The sequence below is a fragment of the Empidonax traillii genome, unplaced genomic scaffold (genome assembly GCF_003031625.1).
Source record: "Empidonax traillii isolate 1590-97213 ecotype Southwest subspecies unplaced genomic scaffold, ASM303162v1 scaffold101:size1699134, whole genome shotgun sequence".
Lineage (NCBI taxonomy): Eukaryota > Metazoa > Chordata > Aves > Passeriformes > Tyrannidae > Empidonax > Empidonax traillii.
In genome coordinates, this window is record NW_020955294.1 from 1478602 (window position 1) to 1493590 (window position 14989).

General features: G+C 56.0%; 1 protein-coding gene across 4 annotated transcripts in view; it reads left to right on the forward strand.

Moving 5' to 3' along the window:
• Positions 1-2029: 2029 nt before the first annotated feature.
• Positions 2030-14989, forward strand: part of SH2B2 (SH2B adaptor protein 2) — a 30329-nt gene continuing 17369 nt past the window's right edge. For 2 of the 4 annotated variants that reach the window (XM_027882112.1, XM_027882111.1), the window contains exons 1-3: positions 2420-2473; positions 3497-3622; positions 12406-13293. In XM_027882112.1, coding sequence (XP_027737913.1) covers positions 12433-13293 — 861 coding nt within the window. In that variant the 5' untranslated portion in view covers positions 2420-2473; positions 3497-3622; positions 12406-12432. Of the gene's footprint in view, positions 2049-2419; positions 2474-2689; positions 2758-3496; positions 3623-12405; positions 13294-14989 lie in introns of those variants that run through there. The other 2 variants (XM_027882116.1, XM_027882115.1) reach the window with 2 other exon arrangements.

Sequence of the window (14989 nt, forward strand, 5' to 3'; positions counted from 1 at the left end):
AGGCTGCAGACCGGGGCTCGTGAAGAGTTTTTGTCCCGCTGAAGGCAGCCTGTGGCTTCGGCTTAAAAATCAAGCCTTAAAAAGGCAATTTGGGGAGCTGGCCCGGGGATGCTCTTTGCGCAGTAGAACACGGTTCCTTGGGGATTGCTGAGAAAAGTCGCGGGAGAAGTTAAACTTTCACCCCGGCAATTATTGTAAATCTCCTCGGTCAAGGCCCAGACCTAAAATTAGCCCGCGAGCCCTTTTAAAGGTTGGGATTTTTCCCTTGATTTTTTCCGAGTGACCAACCAGCAGCAGAGCAAACTGTGCCCTTCCACACTCGGAGCCCTGGGGTGTTTTTTAATTGCAGCCCCGGTGCTTGATGAAAGCAAGGCCAGGCCTTCCAGCCTTGTTTTACACATCCTGAAACAAGCAGCATCCCAGGGAGGAAGGGCAGGAGAGAGCCTGTTATGAACCAAAGCCTTTGCAGTCACAAAGCATTTATCCTGCTTCGTGGAAGGAATCCCAGCATCCCAGCCCTTCCCTGGGCTCCTGGTATGTTTTGTTTAGTAAAATCTGGGAGTTTAGGAAAAGCTGGGATGCTGGGTTTTCTGCTGCTTGTATGGGAGCAGCCGGATCCTCTGCCTGGCCTTTTTCCTTGGAGGGTGGGCTGGGTGGTCCCGTGGCATGGACTGGGCACGGCATCAGCCGGGAACGCCGGACACACTCCGTGCAGCTCCCAGCCCTGCTGCCAATCGATAGCCAGTGCAACGAAACCCTTAATGAAATTCCAGCCTAAGAGACTATTGATTGTGTGTTTTCTTTAAAAATGTATATGAATGGGAGAGAGGCTTTTTGGAGCAGAGGCCGGGGAGAGGCGGGGGAGTGGAAACACATTGTCAGCCGCCGTGGGAGGTGGGTGATCCAGGGTCACCTGCACTGAGCAGTGGGATCCAGCCCCTCTGTGACCATCAATTCATCCCCAGAACACCCCCGGGAAGGGAAACATTTAATGGTTTGGGTTGGAAGAGACCTTAAAGATCATCTCATTTTAATCCCCCTGCCATTTCAAGCCCCCATCCTGGGCTTGAAAGAGTAACCAGCCAGAAGCAGAGGTGGGCATCCACCCAAAATCATCACAAAAACAGTCATGATGGAGAGAAGGCGAGAGTCTGTGCCCTGGTTGTGCCTCTTTGGCAATGCCCTCCCTCGGCCCATGTTTCCCACTGCTGCCAAAAACATAGCCAAAAAAACCCTGGTTTTGGAAGATGCTGCTTTGGGGGAAGAAAAGGCAAACGGGGAATCACTGTGCACCAGCCCTACAATCAACCTCCCTCCTTCCCACCCCCTCTGAGCTCTCCCCAAATCTCCCCAGATTACACCTGGCAGAGTAAGGGGATGGCAAGGAAGCATAATAAACAAATAATAATAATGACAAAAATCCACCCCCCCTCTCCACCCCTTACATAACCAGCATTGTCTTAATCCTACAGGTGCTTTGCAGAAGTAAAAAGGATTTGTTCCTTCTGCAAATCCTTTTTTTTTCTTTTTCCTTGTTTTTCTTTTTTTTGGTGACTCATCCTTATCCACCCGTGGACACGCTATGGGAAGGCTGGGCTGTGCAGGATCTGGGAGGCTGTGTAACCCCTCACTACATCCCTTAAACCTCTCTGGGGTTCAGCTCCCCTGTCCTGGGGTTCTCTCTGTCCTGAATCCTCTGGCAGGGGAAGGTGTTCAGAGTTGAGCCCCCAAAATCCAGCAGGACAGGAAAGGTGGGCTTTGGGGCTGGACCCCAAACATCCCCCTGGAGCCCACTCCAGTCACACTGCACTGCCTTGTGACCCTTGGGAATGTGGGAGCGTGGGGGGGTCACCCCAAATCCTCTCTCCTGTGCAGCCTAACGATGAGTATTGGGCTGGTAGATGGGGTGAGAAAAGGCTGCACCCCCTTCTCAAGGCACGGGGATGCCCTGCCAGGATTTGCGAGCCTTGGGGTGCCCCCTGAAGGTTCGATGATCTGGGGATTTGAAGCTTCCCCCAAGCATTTGGGGTGGTGCCCAAGGATTTCAGGTGTCCCGGGGGGATTTGGGTGCCTGTCCGAGGATTTAGGACCCACTTTGAAGATCTGGAGTTCCCCTTGGGATTTGGGGCACCACCCGAGGACTTGGGGTGCCCGTGCGAGGATTTGGGGGAGGTATCCGAGCGTTTGCGTCGCCACCGACATTTGGGGCGCCCCGGCTGGCACGGCCCCCATCGCAGCCCACGTGGTGGGTGGGGGTGGGTGCCCACGCCGCCCCCGGGGGTCCCCCAGCGCGGTGCGCTGCGGATCGCGGGGGGGCGGCGGGAGCGGGCGGGGCCCTTTAAGGCGGCGGGGGCGGGGTGGGCGGTGCGGGGGGCGGCGCTGCCGGCGGGGCGGGGGGCGGCCGGGCCGGGCAGAGCCGAGCCGAGCTGAGCCGAGCCGAGCTGAGCTGCGCCGGAGCAGCGAGCGGGGCTGGGTGAGCGCATCCTCCGGTACCGGCGCCGGGGGGCGGGGGCGGAGAGGCGGAGGAGGGAGGAGGGCTCTTGTTTTCCCGGTTATTCCCCCCGCCTCCGTTCAGGAGCGGACCCCCCCCACTCGGGGGAGGGTCCCGCGTCCCCCCCCCTCCCCCCCCCTTCCCCCGCCGCTGCGGCGCGGTTGGAGCCGGGAGGGTCACCGAGCCGCCCCCTCCCCTCGCCGCCGCCGGGCCGGGGGCTGCCGCCGCTCTCACCTCGCCGCGGCTGGGTCATTCCTCCCCTCCCGGTGAGCATCGGGCCCGGCGCGGGCGGGAGGGAGGGCGGGGGGCGGTGATGGGGCAGACCCGGCGGTGCCCGGCTCGGCCCGGTGCGCCCGGGGATGGGGAGCTGCCCCAGGGATGGGGGCTGCACAGGGAGAGGAGGGACTGCCCCGGGAGAGGGGGAGGCTGCTCCGGGAATGCAGGGCTGCGCCAAGGGGGTTGGGCTCCCCGGTGATGGGGCTGCCCCAGGAGAAGGGGTTCTGCCCCGGGGATGGGGGTCTGCACCGCGAGGATGGGCTCCCCCGGCCGTGGGGGCTGCCCCGGGGGAATGAGGGGCAGCTCTGGGGGGCGGCAGCCCCAGAGCTGGGGGCGCAGGCAGCGCGCAGCCCCCCGCGTGGATGCTCAGTGATTTTCGATCGTTATTGTCTGCCTGGGTTTGCGTGAGGCTTGCAGGCAGCTCTGGGGGAGGTCCCCACCTGGTCCACCCGAATCCTCCAGCGGCCGGTGCCTCCTGTCCCCGTGGGGCCCTGGGGACTCCCGTGGGGCTCCTTCGGCTCCCGAGCTTCCTCCAGCCCCGCTTTGCTGAGCCTGGGCAGCACCACGGGAAGGCCCTTGGCAAGCCGAGGGACTTTCTCCCTGGCCCTTCTGCTTATTTCTGGTTTTGGTGTAGTCAGGCTGGAGCCCAACAGACTGTTGCTCAGGGGTGAGATGTGCCTGATGCTGCTTTCACTCCAGGGCCTGACAGCCTAAACCTTTGCCTTCCAGGTCCCTCTGAGTCGCTCTGGTCCCTCATTCCAGTGTGGAAATCGATGAGTTGAAGTTATGCATTTGACCTGGAAGAGCCACACTGCTGGCACTTTGGGGACCCTGTGAACTGGAACGGGAGAGGAGGTAAAACATCTCTGTCCATGCAGCACTCTGCCCAAAATCCCCAGGAGGCCCTGCTGATTTGTCTTTGAGTGGATGAGAAGCAGCTGAGGAAGCTGGGGGGGGGGCTCAGCCTGGTGAAAAGGAGGCTCAAGGGGGGGACCTGCTCACCCTCTACAACCCCCTGACAGCAGAGTGGAGCCAGGTGGGGTTGGTCTCTTCTCCCAGGCCTCAAGCTCTGCCAGGGCACAGATATTAAGGGGATATTGGATATTAAGGGAAACGTCTTCACTGATAGAGTTGTCAGACACTGGAACAGCCTGTCCAGGGCAATGGTGGAATCAGCATCGCTGGAGGGATTTAACAGACATGTAGATGTGGCACTTGGGGACATGATTTAGTGGTGGCCTTGGCAGTGCTGGAGGAACGGTTGGACTCGATGATCTTGGATGTCTCTTCCAACCTAAACAATTCTGTGATTAGTCAGAACTCCCCTCCACAGGGATTTTTAGAAAGGCATCTGGGGATGCCTTTCTAAATAGGGATCATGCTCCTAAACCCCACAGGCTCTTCCAAAATTCTCAGCCCCCTTTCCCTGAGGCCCTTGGCCGTCGTGTTTGTATAGACAGGTGGGTGTGTGCTGCCAGGGGATCTGCTTAGATGGGATAGCAAGTGCTCTTCCTTCCCTCTGTGTCCTTCCCTCTGTGTCCTTCAGTGGTGTTTCTTAGTGTCTCACCATCATTGTGATGCTGCAGTGCAGTCCAGGGCCACTCCTGAATAACTGGTTTCTAAAAAAGTTGGATAATTCTCGTGGAGATGCTCCAGCCTGTTGACATGTGCTTGGGAAGGGCATGGGATTGCCTGCCCTATCTGGTTTCTCACCCAGCACAAGGAGACCATTCCTCTGTGCCATAGAAGGGGATGAGTCAGCCCTGGGGGCTGCAGGATGGAGCTCCCCTGTCCTGCTCTGGGTAAAGCTTTGGGGTTAAAACCACCACCTTCCTCAAGTGTGAGACCCTCAGTTGGCTCAGAGCTGCAGTGGCTGCTTGACTGCTTGACTGCAGGACTGCCTCTTTTGGCTGGGCCATCAGGTCTGTTCCCTCTTCTCCTGGACTGTGAGCACATCTCATACACCCTCGTGGCTGGGTGGTCTTGTCCTTCCTCCTTGGAGGGAAATCACCCGTCTCTTCGAGATGAGGATGTTGCTGGCTTATGCCTTTCCTCTTCCTCCTCCTCCTCTTCTTCCTCTCCCCAGAAACCAGATGATGGTTGCACATCTGCTGGCCCTGCTGACTCAGGCTGGCCGGGGTGCCCCGGGGCAGTGCTCCCAGCCCCAGGCCAGCGGAGCCGCTCCTGGCAGCGCTGCCCTCCCGGCGCACCCGCCCCTGGGTGCCCTCGCCTGACCTCGGCTGCTTTCCCTGCCCAGGGATGCCAGTGAGGTGGTGGGATAAGGGTTGGAGACTGGTGCCTGGCTCGGTGCTCCACTTCCCCGTGGAGGCTGGCAAAGAGAAGCTGGGGACCGCGGGGAGCACGTGGTGCGCTCCTGGGAATTATGGACTTGAATCCCAGCTGGCTCCGTTGCAGCGGAGAGGAGGAGAGGCCATCCCTGAAGGGAAGACTGCAGCCCATACCTGATTTTTGTTAAAAAGAAAGTGAGGTCTTGGAGAATCCCCTTGCTGGGGGAGTGCCCGCACTGCTGGTGCAGGGTCTGGGTCTGGGAAGAGACTCAAGTCACACAGGTCATGCCGTGCTTTGGAACTGGGGGGACAGGAATGGGACCCAGTGTGCCTCAGGATGATGGGAGCTGGTTTATGCCCTGCTCCAGTGGGTCCTGGTGGCATTTGTCAGTCCAAGACCCTGGGGCAGGAGATGGGCAGCGATGGCATTGCAGAACCCTGGAAAAAGGGATGGTGGAGAAACTGTACACAGCCTGTGAGTCCCTCTGGCGTGGTTGTGGCCATGATGGGTACGAAGCTCTGCCTGCCCAGGAGCATCCCTGCACAGCAAAAGGAGAAGGGATATTTGAGGTTGGATCTCCAGCCAGGGTTGGCAGCCATAACGGGGTGTTTTGGCATCATCTGGTTGAGGGGGGGGTTCAAAGCCCACTGGAATTTTTATTTTGCTTAATACACCACTTAAGCAATTAGCAGTGATTGTAGCAGTCCTGGGTGAGGTGCTGGGAAGAATTGAATTTCCCAAGCTCAGATACCATTAGGCAGCAGTTTAAGGCTGTTTGCAGGCGGGTATGAGACAGTGATGCGTGTGGGGAATTAGATCTGCAACGCACAAAAACATAATAAGGAAATTTCCTACAGAACTGCGTAACTTTATCTCGTGTTTATTATGTGCCTTAATTGAAAAACAATCTTAGGGGGTTCTCTGCCATAACAGTGGGAGATCCCCAGTGATGGTGGTGCTGTATCCATCAGGATGTGCTTTCCTGGGCGTGCTGCACCACTGACCCACACAGCTCTCTCCCCAAAAAACACCCACGACATAACGGTCCACAGGGCAAGAGGAATCCCTTTAAAGAGTTTGCCTTTGCTTTGTGAAGTGTAGTTGGGTTGATGCTGTGGGACTTTTTCTTTGAATCCCCTGAGTTTCAGGTGCATCCAGCGGGGAGAGTGGGCAGATAAATATCCCGTTGTTTGGCATTTCTGAGTCCAGGAAGGGTCTGCCCCCAGGTACCAGGTCAGTGGTTAATGTGTAACAGGTGTGCAGGACACTGTGCACCCACAGCCTGGAGGTGGGTGGATGTGCAAATAATTTTCCAAGGATGGGAAGGCGAGAAGAGGAGGAGGAGGGTTTTGTTGCGGGCTGAGGGGTGGAAGGAAATCGAGGCTTAGCAAGGGAAATGTGAGATTGCTTGGTTGGGGACAGGGCTTCGGCCACTCCTCGGGGGAGGCTCTGCTATTGTGGTAGTTAAAAATAGACTTTGGACTGGTTAGTTTTCTGTGGGAAGTCTCTCCAGCCAGAGATAGGCACGTGAGGTGGCATCCAAGTGAGAGGGGATGGACAACAGCCTCTGACTCTTTTACCTAAACCTCTGGTTTTATTTTTTTTAAATATCTTTTCTTTCAGGGCATCGAGGGGAGGCCTTTGCTTTATTCCCAGACACTGCTGCCTCCAAGGCCCAAGCTTCATCCATGATGCCCAGCTGTACCAAAGTTTTGCTCGGCATCATGTCACTGCGCCCCAGGGACCCCTTCCCCACGGCTGACGTGTCCCTTGGGTCCCACACCAGTGTACCCCGTGGGCTGAGTGGCTTGGGTGATGCTCCAGCCCCGTGGATGGGCTGGCAGTGTGGTTCCCTGCAAGCTGGATGGAATTACTCAGGGAAGAGATTATCTTATAAGATCCATTGGATCTTATCTATTAACTCGTCTTCATTTTCCAGCAGCTGTCAGCATAGGAGTTATAACGTACACTGGGGTGGGGGAGTGATTTTGGAGGGGAGGGATAGGAACAACCCTGTGATATGGTCAGAATAGCGGGAAATGGAGAAAATCTCAGGTTTTACTGGAGGAACTGTCATGGGCCCGTTTGCTTATTGGCAGGAGCATTGGGGGTGACATCGGGATGCAGAACTGGGGGATGTCACACAGCACTGTGGGGAGACCACCACATGTGCAAGAGCAGGAAAAAGGGTCGTTTCTTGCCTGTTTTCTCTTTGGAAGATGTCCCTTCAGCACCTGCACCCCAAAACCCTGTCCTGGCCATCCAGCACTCCTGGGTGCTTTAGGACATCTTTTTTGATGGCTGGTTTCGCTGATGCTGCAACCAGAGAGATCCCTCATTGGGAAGCAGAAAAAGCCCTGAAACCTTTTCACTCCAGAAAAATATTTTCTAGGGTGGAAGTGTCAGGTGGACCTTGAAGTGCATCTGGAGAGCAGGGAGTCAAAGCATGCACTTACTGAGAGATTGGTTCAAGGCAGGTGGTTTGACCGTAAAATTTGAGGCTGAAATGCTGTTTGATTAATATTTCAGTGGCATGGACAGTAAATGAGAGGAACAAAGATTGTTTCCATTTCTATCTGATTCAGGCAACCAGTCTGATTTATGACCAAAATAGTATAAATAGTCCTTGGAGCAATGGGGAGTACGGAGGGAAATCAGCTTTTCCCACTCCAGGGCTGTGGTGGGGATGGTCAGAGGTCTGGGAGGATGTGAAATGCACGAGGGCAGGTAACTTCTGCTGCCCTATGGCTTTTTCTTCCTCAGCTCAGCCTCAGCATGCCCTTAAAGCTCTGATGGGTCTTGAGGGGCTGGGGAGGGTCCTCCAGGTGGCAAAGGAACACCCTGGGAGGAGGTTGCTTGGTCTTTGCGTGGTTCAGGTCTGCTGTGGAATGGGTGGGCATCGTCTCTGTGGCCGATGCATCCCTCATCCCGTTGGGATGATGCCCTTGCTTCTCTCCTGCCACCAGCTCTGCATGATGCTCACTCTGCCCCACTGTCCCCTAAGGGCAGTCCCCATCCCGGTTGTAGCTGTTTTCCCGTGTGCCTGGGGCAGGCAGTGCCTTGGAGCTGGGCAGGCAGGCTCCAGGCTCCCTCCTGAGCTGCCAGAGGGGCTGCCTGTGTGTCGGGAGCTGCCTGCCTGCCAGGATCACCTCGCACTGGGGGGGGGCCGGGACGTATCGCCTTGCTCTCCGCCCTGCTCGTGACTCGGGGATCTCCTCTGGCATGGCACGCTTAGGTCAGGCGCTTTTCTTGGGGGAGCAGGTGCCTGGGTTTCCTCATGTCATTCCCGAGGGATCAGGATCACCAGCTGGGGCTTTGAGTGGCATCGATCTTGCTGGAAACCGATCTTCCTGGAAACCGATCTTCCTGGAAGCCAAGCAGCTTTCTGGACCAGGGCTGGGGACCACCTTCCCAAGGAGCCAGGGCTTTGCTGCACGCTCTCCCATGCAGGCTTTTCCTTCCTCCTCCCTCATCGTTCCTGGCTTTGCCCCGGGAGCTCTCCCACACAGGTGGAGGTGGAGGGATGCAGGCAGGGATGGAGGCACTCAGACTTTGCCACCCACAACCTCCACCAGACAGTATTTTTGCCCACTGAGGATCACTTTGTCCCAGCCTGGCCGCGCTGGCCGGAAGGGAAACATCTCTTTATTAGGGATGTTTCCTTAAATAAAGCCATCAGAGCCAGTGCTGGGCTGGCTGTGCTGCCCATCCCATGACCGGTGTTGCGCATTCGGGTTATTAACACCTCATTAGATGTTGGTTCCTCCCCACGCCTCTGGTTCAGCAAATCCCAGTGGCTTTGTTGTTGCTCCCTGACTCCTGCTGCACCGGGGAGTTGTTTTTTTACGGTCTCCTGCGCTTCTGCTGACAGTTTAAATTTCATTTCTTCTTGAGGTCAGTAGCTTTATGTCGACTTTCAGATCATTCTATTTGCACACCCCTGGACCAGGGGATGCCTCAGCACACCTTGTTGGGAGAAACTGTCCTAACATCACTGCCAGGGGCTGGCTCTCACCTGCCATCCCAACCTGTGTTTCCATTTGGCCTATCCCCAGAAAGTCCTTATTCTTATTTTTTCCTTCTTTTTTTAAACCTTTACTCACTTTCCCAAGTGACAGCAACAGCAGGCAGAGCACTGCCCTGGGAGGAGTTGGGGGGCTCGTGCAGGTGGGTTTGGAGCCCATCACCAGCCTGATGCTGTGGTTTCCACTCTGTGGCTTCCCTATGACAACAAACCACCTCGTTTTATATATCCGTGTGTTTTGTGTCACCCAGGCCAGGGACTCGAGGCTGCGGCCCCTGAGCCAGTTCTGGAGTGGGCTGATGGCACCTCTCAAAAGATCTGGCTCCTTAGCAAAGTGCCCAGAGCACCCTGCAGCCCTTGGTAAGCCGGGCTGGCAGTGGATGGCCCTTCCCCTCCAAAAAGCAATCGCAGGTTTGCTGCTTATTTTCATCTTGAGCTTATTTTCGTCTCCGCTTCCACCGCTCTGCCCGGGGATGCTGTCTGTGGCATGATAAGTTATTTCAAGAAGTGGGGCAGAGCTGTTGGTATGGAGGGGAGTGAAGGCATCCAGATTAAAGGTAAATCTACACAGATAATTGGGAGCCTGCTTCCTGTAGAAACCAGGTGAACAATGAACCTGGGCGGGGATGGCTTTGTGGCCCCGGGGGGGCTGCCTTCAGCCACCCCACCCACTCCCAGCCCCTGCTGTTGGGCCCTGGCTGGGGGACTCATGGACCAGCTCCGGGCGGGGAGGGGGGCTGGATACATGGCACAGGGTTAGTAATCCCCGCCTCCTCAGACCTGCCAGATGTCTCTCCTCTAGCCTTCATTTTTATAAATTGGCCTTTTAAAGTCTGTCATCCCCATGCAGATGAAAGGAAGATGCTGTGATGCCTCGCATCTCCGAGCCTGAGCCCGGCTGCAGTGCCTGGATCTCGAGGCTTTTTGTTTGGGGCTTTATCTTTTTTGAAGTGTCTTTTTTTTTTCTTCTTCTTCTTTTTTTTTTTTTTTTTCCCTTAACATCTCAGAGTCTGTTGTATCTTGGCTTGCCATCCCTTGATTTTGGGCAGGCAGGTCCCGCTCCAAGCACCTCCTGGAGAGAGGGATGGGGAGAAGTGTTCTTGCCCCATCTGTGGGGAGTAAACCAGCAAAGCCCTGGGGCTCGACACCCAGGGCAGATGCAATTAAACCCATCACTGTGGGGCTTTCTCTCCCCCTCCCAAGCCCTTTTCTCCTCATTTCCCTCTGCACCCTTTCCCCCTTCCTCGCTCTTGCTGTGACTGCTTGGATTGGCAGCAGGAGACTCCTTTTCATCTCCCTTTTCTCCCTGAGCCCAAATATTCCTGGCCCGTGGCTTGGTGCCAGGGCAGCTCCTGGAGTTTGTGGCAGAGCTGGGGCTGTGAATTTTCAATTCAAAGGGCAGTAGCTGCTGCCACAAGCCAAGTCTTTGAATCTTCTGCTTGGTGATGGATGGATAATTAGGAATTTCATTTGCTGGGCGGGTAACAAACAGCTTTGCATTTTCTGTTACTTTCCTGTTGTCTCTTGGGGAAATTCAGACGCTGCTCCTAAACTGCAGGGATGGGGTTTTTCCCAGCTGGCATGGCTCCCTGCTCAGGTCTCCAGGAAAGCCCTGTGATGCTGCAGAGAGCCTTGCCAGGGATTTCTGCAGAGGCTGGGGCTCTGCTGGAGACTGGTGATGGTGTTGTGGGATGTGAGGGGCTAGTGCAGGTCCTCACTGCCTCCCTGGCACAGCCAGGGCACCAGGCAGTATCCTTGTCTTAAAGGTGGGAAGACGCTACATGCATCGTGTTTCTGTTGAGATTTTTTGTTGCCTGTGTGGGTTTCTCCTTGTTTGAGGGGGTGGAGAGCCACTTCCTGGGATGGAGGTGCTCCTGGAGAGCTCAGATGTTTTGTGCTGGTAGGTCAGGTGGTGCCTCATCTCCGTAGGGATGTGCTGGGGAAATGGCAACCGGTTCCTGGCCACAGCTGCTGCTCTGTATCACAACCTTCAGGCCTTGGTCCTGCCTGGACCTGGTGACTGACGTGGTTGGGGTCTGGAGGATGAGGAGCGGGTTATCCCAGTCCCCAGTGCCCGCCCTGATCCCGTGGCTTGTGCAGTTCATCCGAGCAGTAATTAATTATTGGCTGTGTAAGCTGCTGGCGGGATCCTGCGCGTGATTTATTAGCAGGAGTAATCCCTCAGCAGCAAAAGAGCTGCTCTGTGAATGGAGAACAGCAAAATCCAGGGAAAGAGCTGCTCTGTGAATGGAGAACAGCAAAACCCAGGGGGGCTGTCCTGTTCTCCAGAACTGGATCCCCCAGGCACAGTCCCTGCCTGCAGCATGGCAGCTGCAGGCACCCCTGGGCTCTGTATTTGAGCCAGCTGAGGTGGGTTTGCCAAACTGCTGCCCTGAGGGGGAAAGGAGGGTGTCTGGACACATGGACCTTGTGTTTTGGGATGTGGGCTGAGCAGTGCCCCACTTGCTCACTGGCCAAGGCTCACTGTCACCAGTAGACCACAAGCAGTCTCAGCACTGGGAGATGATTTTGGAGATGCATTTGCTGCTGGGATCTCCCTGGGGAGGCCATTCACACTACCCAAAGCCTGGTAGATATTTGGGAAGTGCAGCATAAGCACCAAGCCAGACTGCACACATGGCCTGCCCAGCCTGTGGCTGCTGGGAGAGGGACCAGTGTGGAGACTGGGCAAAGTGATGCTTCTCCCTTGGGCACCTGGGTCTGGTCTGCAGCTCCCATTAACTTGTGGTGTGCTCCTGCATCTGGCTTTTGTTTTCTTTTCCCCCTGTACCCCATCTACTCATTGGCCTCTGTCAAGGACCTGTCCCAGATTATCCATTACCCCACAATGCTCCAGTGGCAAAGGATCAGGGCAGAAATAGAGAATGGAGAACGAGAAGGACCAGCTGCTGGGTGCAGAGTGGGGAGGGTGCTGCCCTGTGTGGGCACTGCCAGGACTCCTGGTGCTCGCTCACCCTATGGAGAGCTGTGCCATGCCCAGGCAGACACACAGCGAGAGAAATCCTGAAGACAAATCCCCCCGGGCTCCTCCGCTCGGGGACTCCTTAGCGGTTTTATGATAAATCAATAACGCTTTTGCATGGTCATAATCGTAAAATAAGTACAATTTATGGCTGCTGCTGGGGCCAAGATTTTTTTCTAGTGTATGAGGTGGAGAGAGGGCGACACACAGACAGTTGTCCACAGTGTCTTCCTTCGCACCAGAACTGCAGGCTGGCTCCTGGAGACCCCCGTGGGGGAGGGAGGGGCAGGGTGGGTTGCCCGTGTCCATGCCCAGGCTCACGCTGTGCCCTCACCCCCACAGCCTGCCGGCAGGTGGAATGGGGCAGCCATGAACGGCGATGCCCTGTGCCAGGAGCCCTCCTCCCCACTCCCCGACTGGAGGGAGTTCTGCAAGCTGCACGCCCAGGCGGCCGCCGTCGACTTCGCCCAGAAGTTCTGCCAGTTCCTGAAGGAGAACCCCCACTACGACACCCCCGGGGCAGAGACCTCCTTCTCCCACCACTTCACCGCCAACTTCCTGGACATCTTCAGCCTGGAGGTCAGCCGGGTGTTCGTGTCCGACTCGCCCACCAAGTACAACATCGTGCCCTTCGTGGGGCTGCAGAACTGCCACGTCCCCTACGGGCGGGAGGTCACCCCGAGGAAGGAGGAGACGTCCACCGAGTCCCTGGACAGCATGGACACCCAGCTGGGTGCCAGCCGGTACCTGACCCCGGCGCAGCAGGTGCAGGCACGCAAGGTGTCCTCCTACGGCCAGTCCCGCAGCTCAGAGGATGTCTCCATCCACGCCGCTGCCAAGCCCAAGTTCAAGAAAGGCTTCTCCCTGAGGAACATGAGCTTGTGCGTGGTGGATGGCATGAAGGAGATGTGGCATCGCAAGTCCTCTCCCGAGCCGGGCGCCGAGGCTGCTCCCGGCGGCCGGAGGGCTGAGAGGGAGCCGTGGCCGGCCGGGGGCAAGGAACCCGGGGACCCCCGGGAGAAATGGACCCACAAGCTGCGCCTGTCCAAGGTGCCCTCCTCCAAGGTGGAGCTGGTGGACATCCAGAGGGAGGGGACGCTGCGCTACATGGTGGCCGATGACACGAACTGTGTGGGGAGTTCACAGTGGCAGAAGTGCCGCCTCCTGCTCCGGAAAGCGGTGAAGGTGGAAGGAGAGAGGTTCCTCCTTGAGTTTTATGTCCCTCCAAAGGTAAGTCCTGGCTTTTCTCCACTGCTGTTTTTACGAGCAATTCAAGCAGCAGTTGGGCTTTGCTTGAGGCTTTTCTTGTTTCCACTGCTGAGCTGGGATGGAATCCAGCTCTGGTCCAGAGGGAGGTCTGGTGCTGTGTGGCTGAGGTGCGAATGGATGGGAAAATGTGATGATTGAAACCTATCCAGCCTGCAGGCCAGAGTGAACCTTGGCACTGTGGGTGTTGGTCTGTGCCTCTCACCCAAACACCCGTCCTTCTGATAAAATACAAAAGATGCATTTGAAGTGCATCTCTCTGGAGAGTGGCTCAGCACTGGCATGGATGGTGTGCATCACTGGGGGCTGGACTGGGGGCTTCCACAGCCCAGGGACTGCACAAGGCCTGGCTGGAAGGAGACAACCCCATGTCCATGGCACGATGCCTTCAAGGGAGCCTTCAAGAGAGCTGGAGAGGGACTTTTGGAAAGGATGTGGAGTGACAGGACAAGAGGGAATGGCTTCAAACTGAAAGACAATGGCTTTAGATTGTATATTACGAAGAAATTCTTGGCTGTGAGGGTGGGGAGGCCCTGGTACAGGTTGCCCAGAGAAGCTGTGGCTGCCCCATCCCTGGAAGTGTCCAAGGCCAGGTTGGACGGGGCTTAGAGCAACTTGTGTAGTGGAAGGTGTCCCTGCCCCGTCAGGGGGTTGGAATGAGATGATATTTAAGGTCCCTTCCAAACCCAACTATTCCTTGATTTTATGCACAGAGGATTTGGTGGGTGGGGGCTGCGTGGAGCAGCACTCACACATAAGCTGCACCTACGGGGTAATAAACTTGGGTTAAAATGGAACAACTGCTGCTCTTAAAACATTTTAGAGGGAGCTCATAGAGGGATTCTTTTTTTAGTGTATCTTGATTTGTCTCTAAAAATCAATTTTGAAATTATTTTACAGCAACTTTTATGAACATTGTCTGCTCCTCTGTTATAATCACACCCTGCTCTAATTTACAGCTTTCTCCCCTCATCCCATCTTGCTTTCCATCTGGCAAACGATTCAGCTGTAAAAGTGGCACCAGTCTGGCACAGCTGGAAGAAAACAGCTTTTTTTCTGCAGCAGCTACAGCTTTGTTTTTGCGCAGACCCCACCAAAACTATGGCCATGTCCTTAAATCTTTAAAAGGAAGAGCCTTCCCGGAGAAGAGGGGGTTGGAATGGGATGATCTTTAAGGTCCCTTCCAACACAAACCATTCTGTGCTTCTAAGCCCTTTCTCTGGCTCAGCAGTGAATTATCACCTTGTTTCCTTTCCTTTCGAAGCAGCTGCCGCCTCCTTTCTGACCTTCTCCTGTGCAAACACCACGATGGAAAAATTCCCTGGGGATGGGCAGAGCCTTGCACGGTTGAGACGTGTCTGGAGGCAGCGCTGGGGCTCCAGGGCTGGCAGAAATGAAACATCCTGGAAGGGAAAAAGCAGTTTCTGTTCTGTGTTGGATGTATTTATTTTCATTTCCCAATAATAATGGGAACCGAGCCCGTTATTGGTAAACTGCAGCCCGGAGCTGCTCCCTGGCCTCATCCTACCCCCTGCACCCAAGGCACCAGGCACAGGTTTCAGTGACTAAATTGCATCTCCACTTCCCACATCCGTGATGCTCCGAATCCCAGAGCCCTGGAGAGCAGCTCTGCAGGCTCCTTTGGGGGGATTTGTTATAA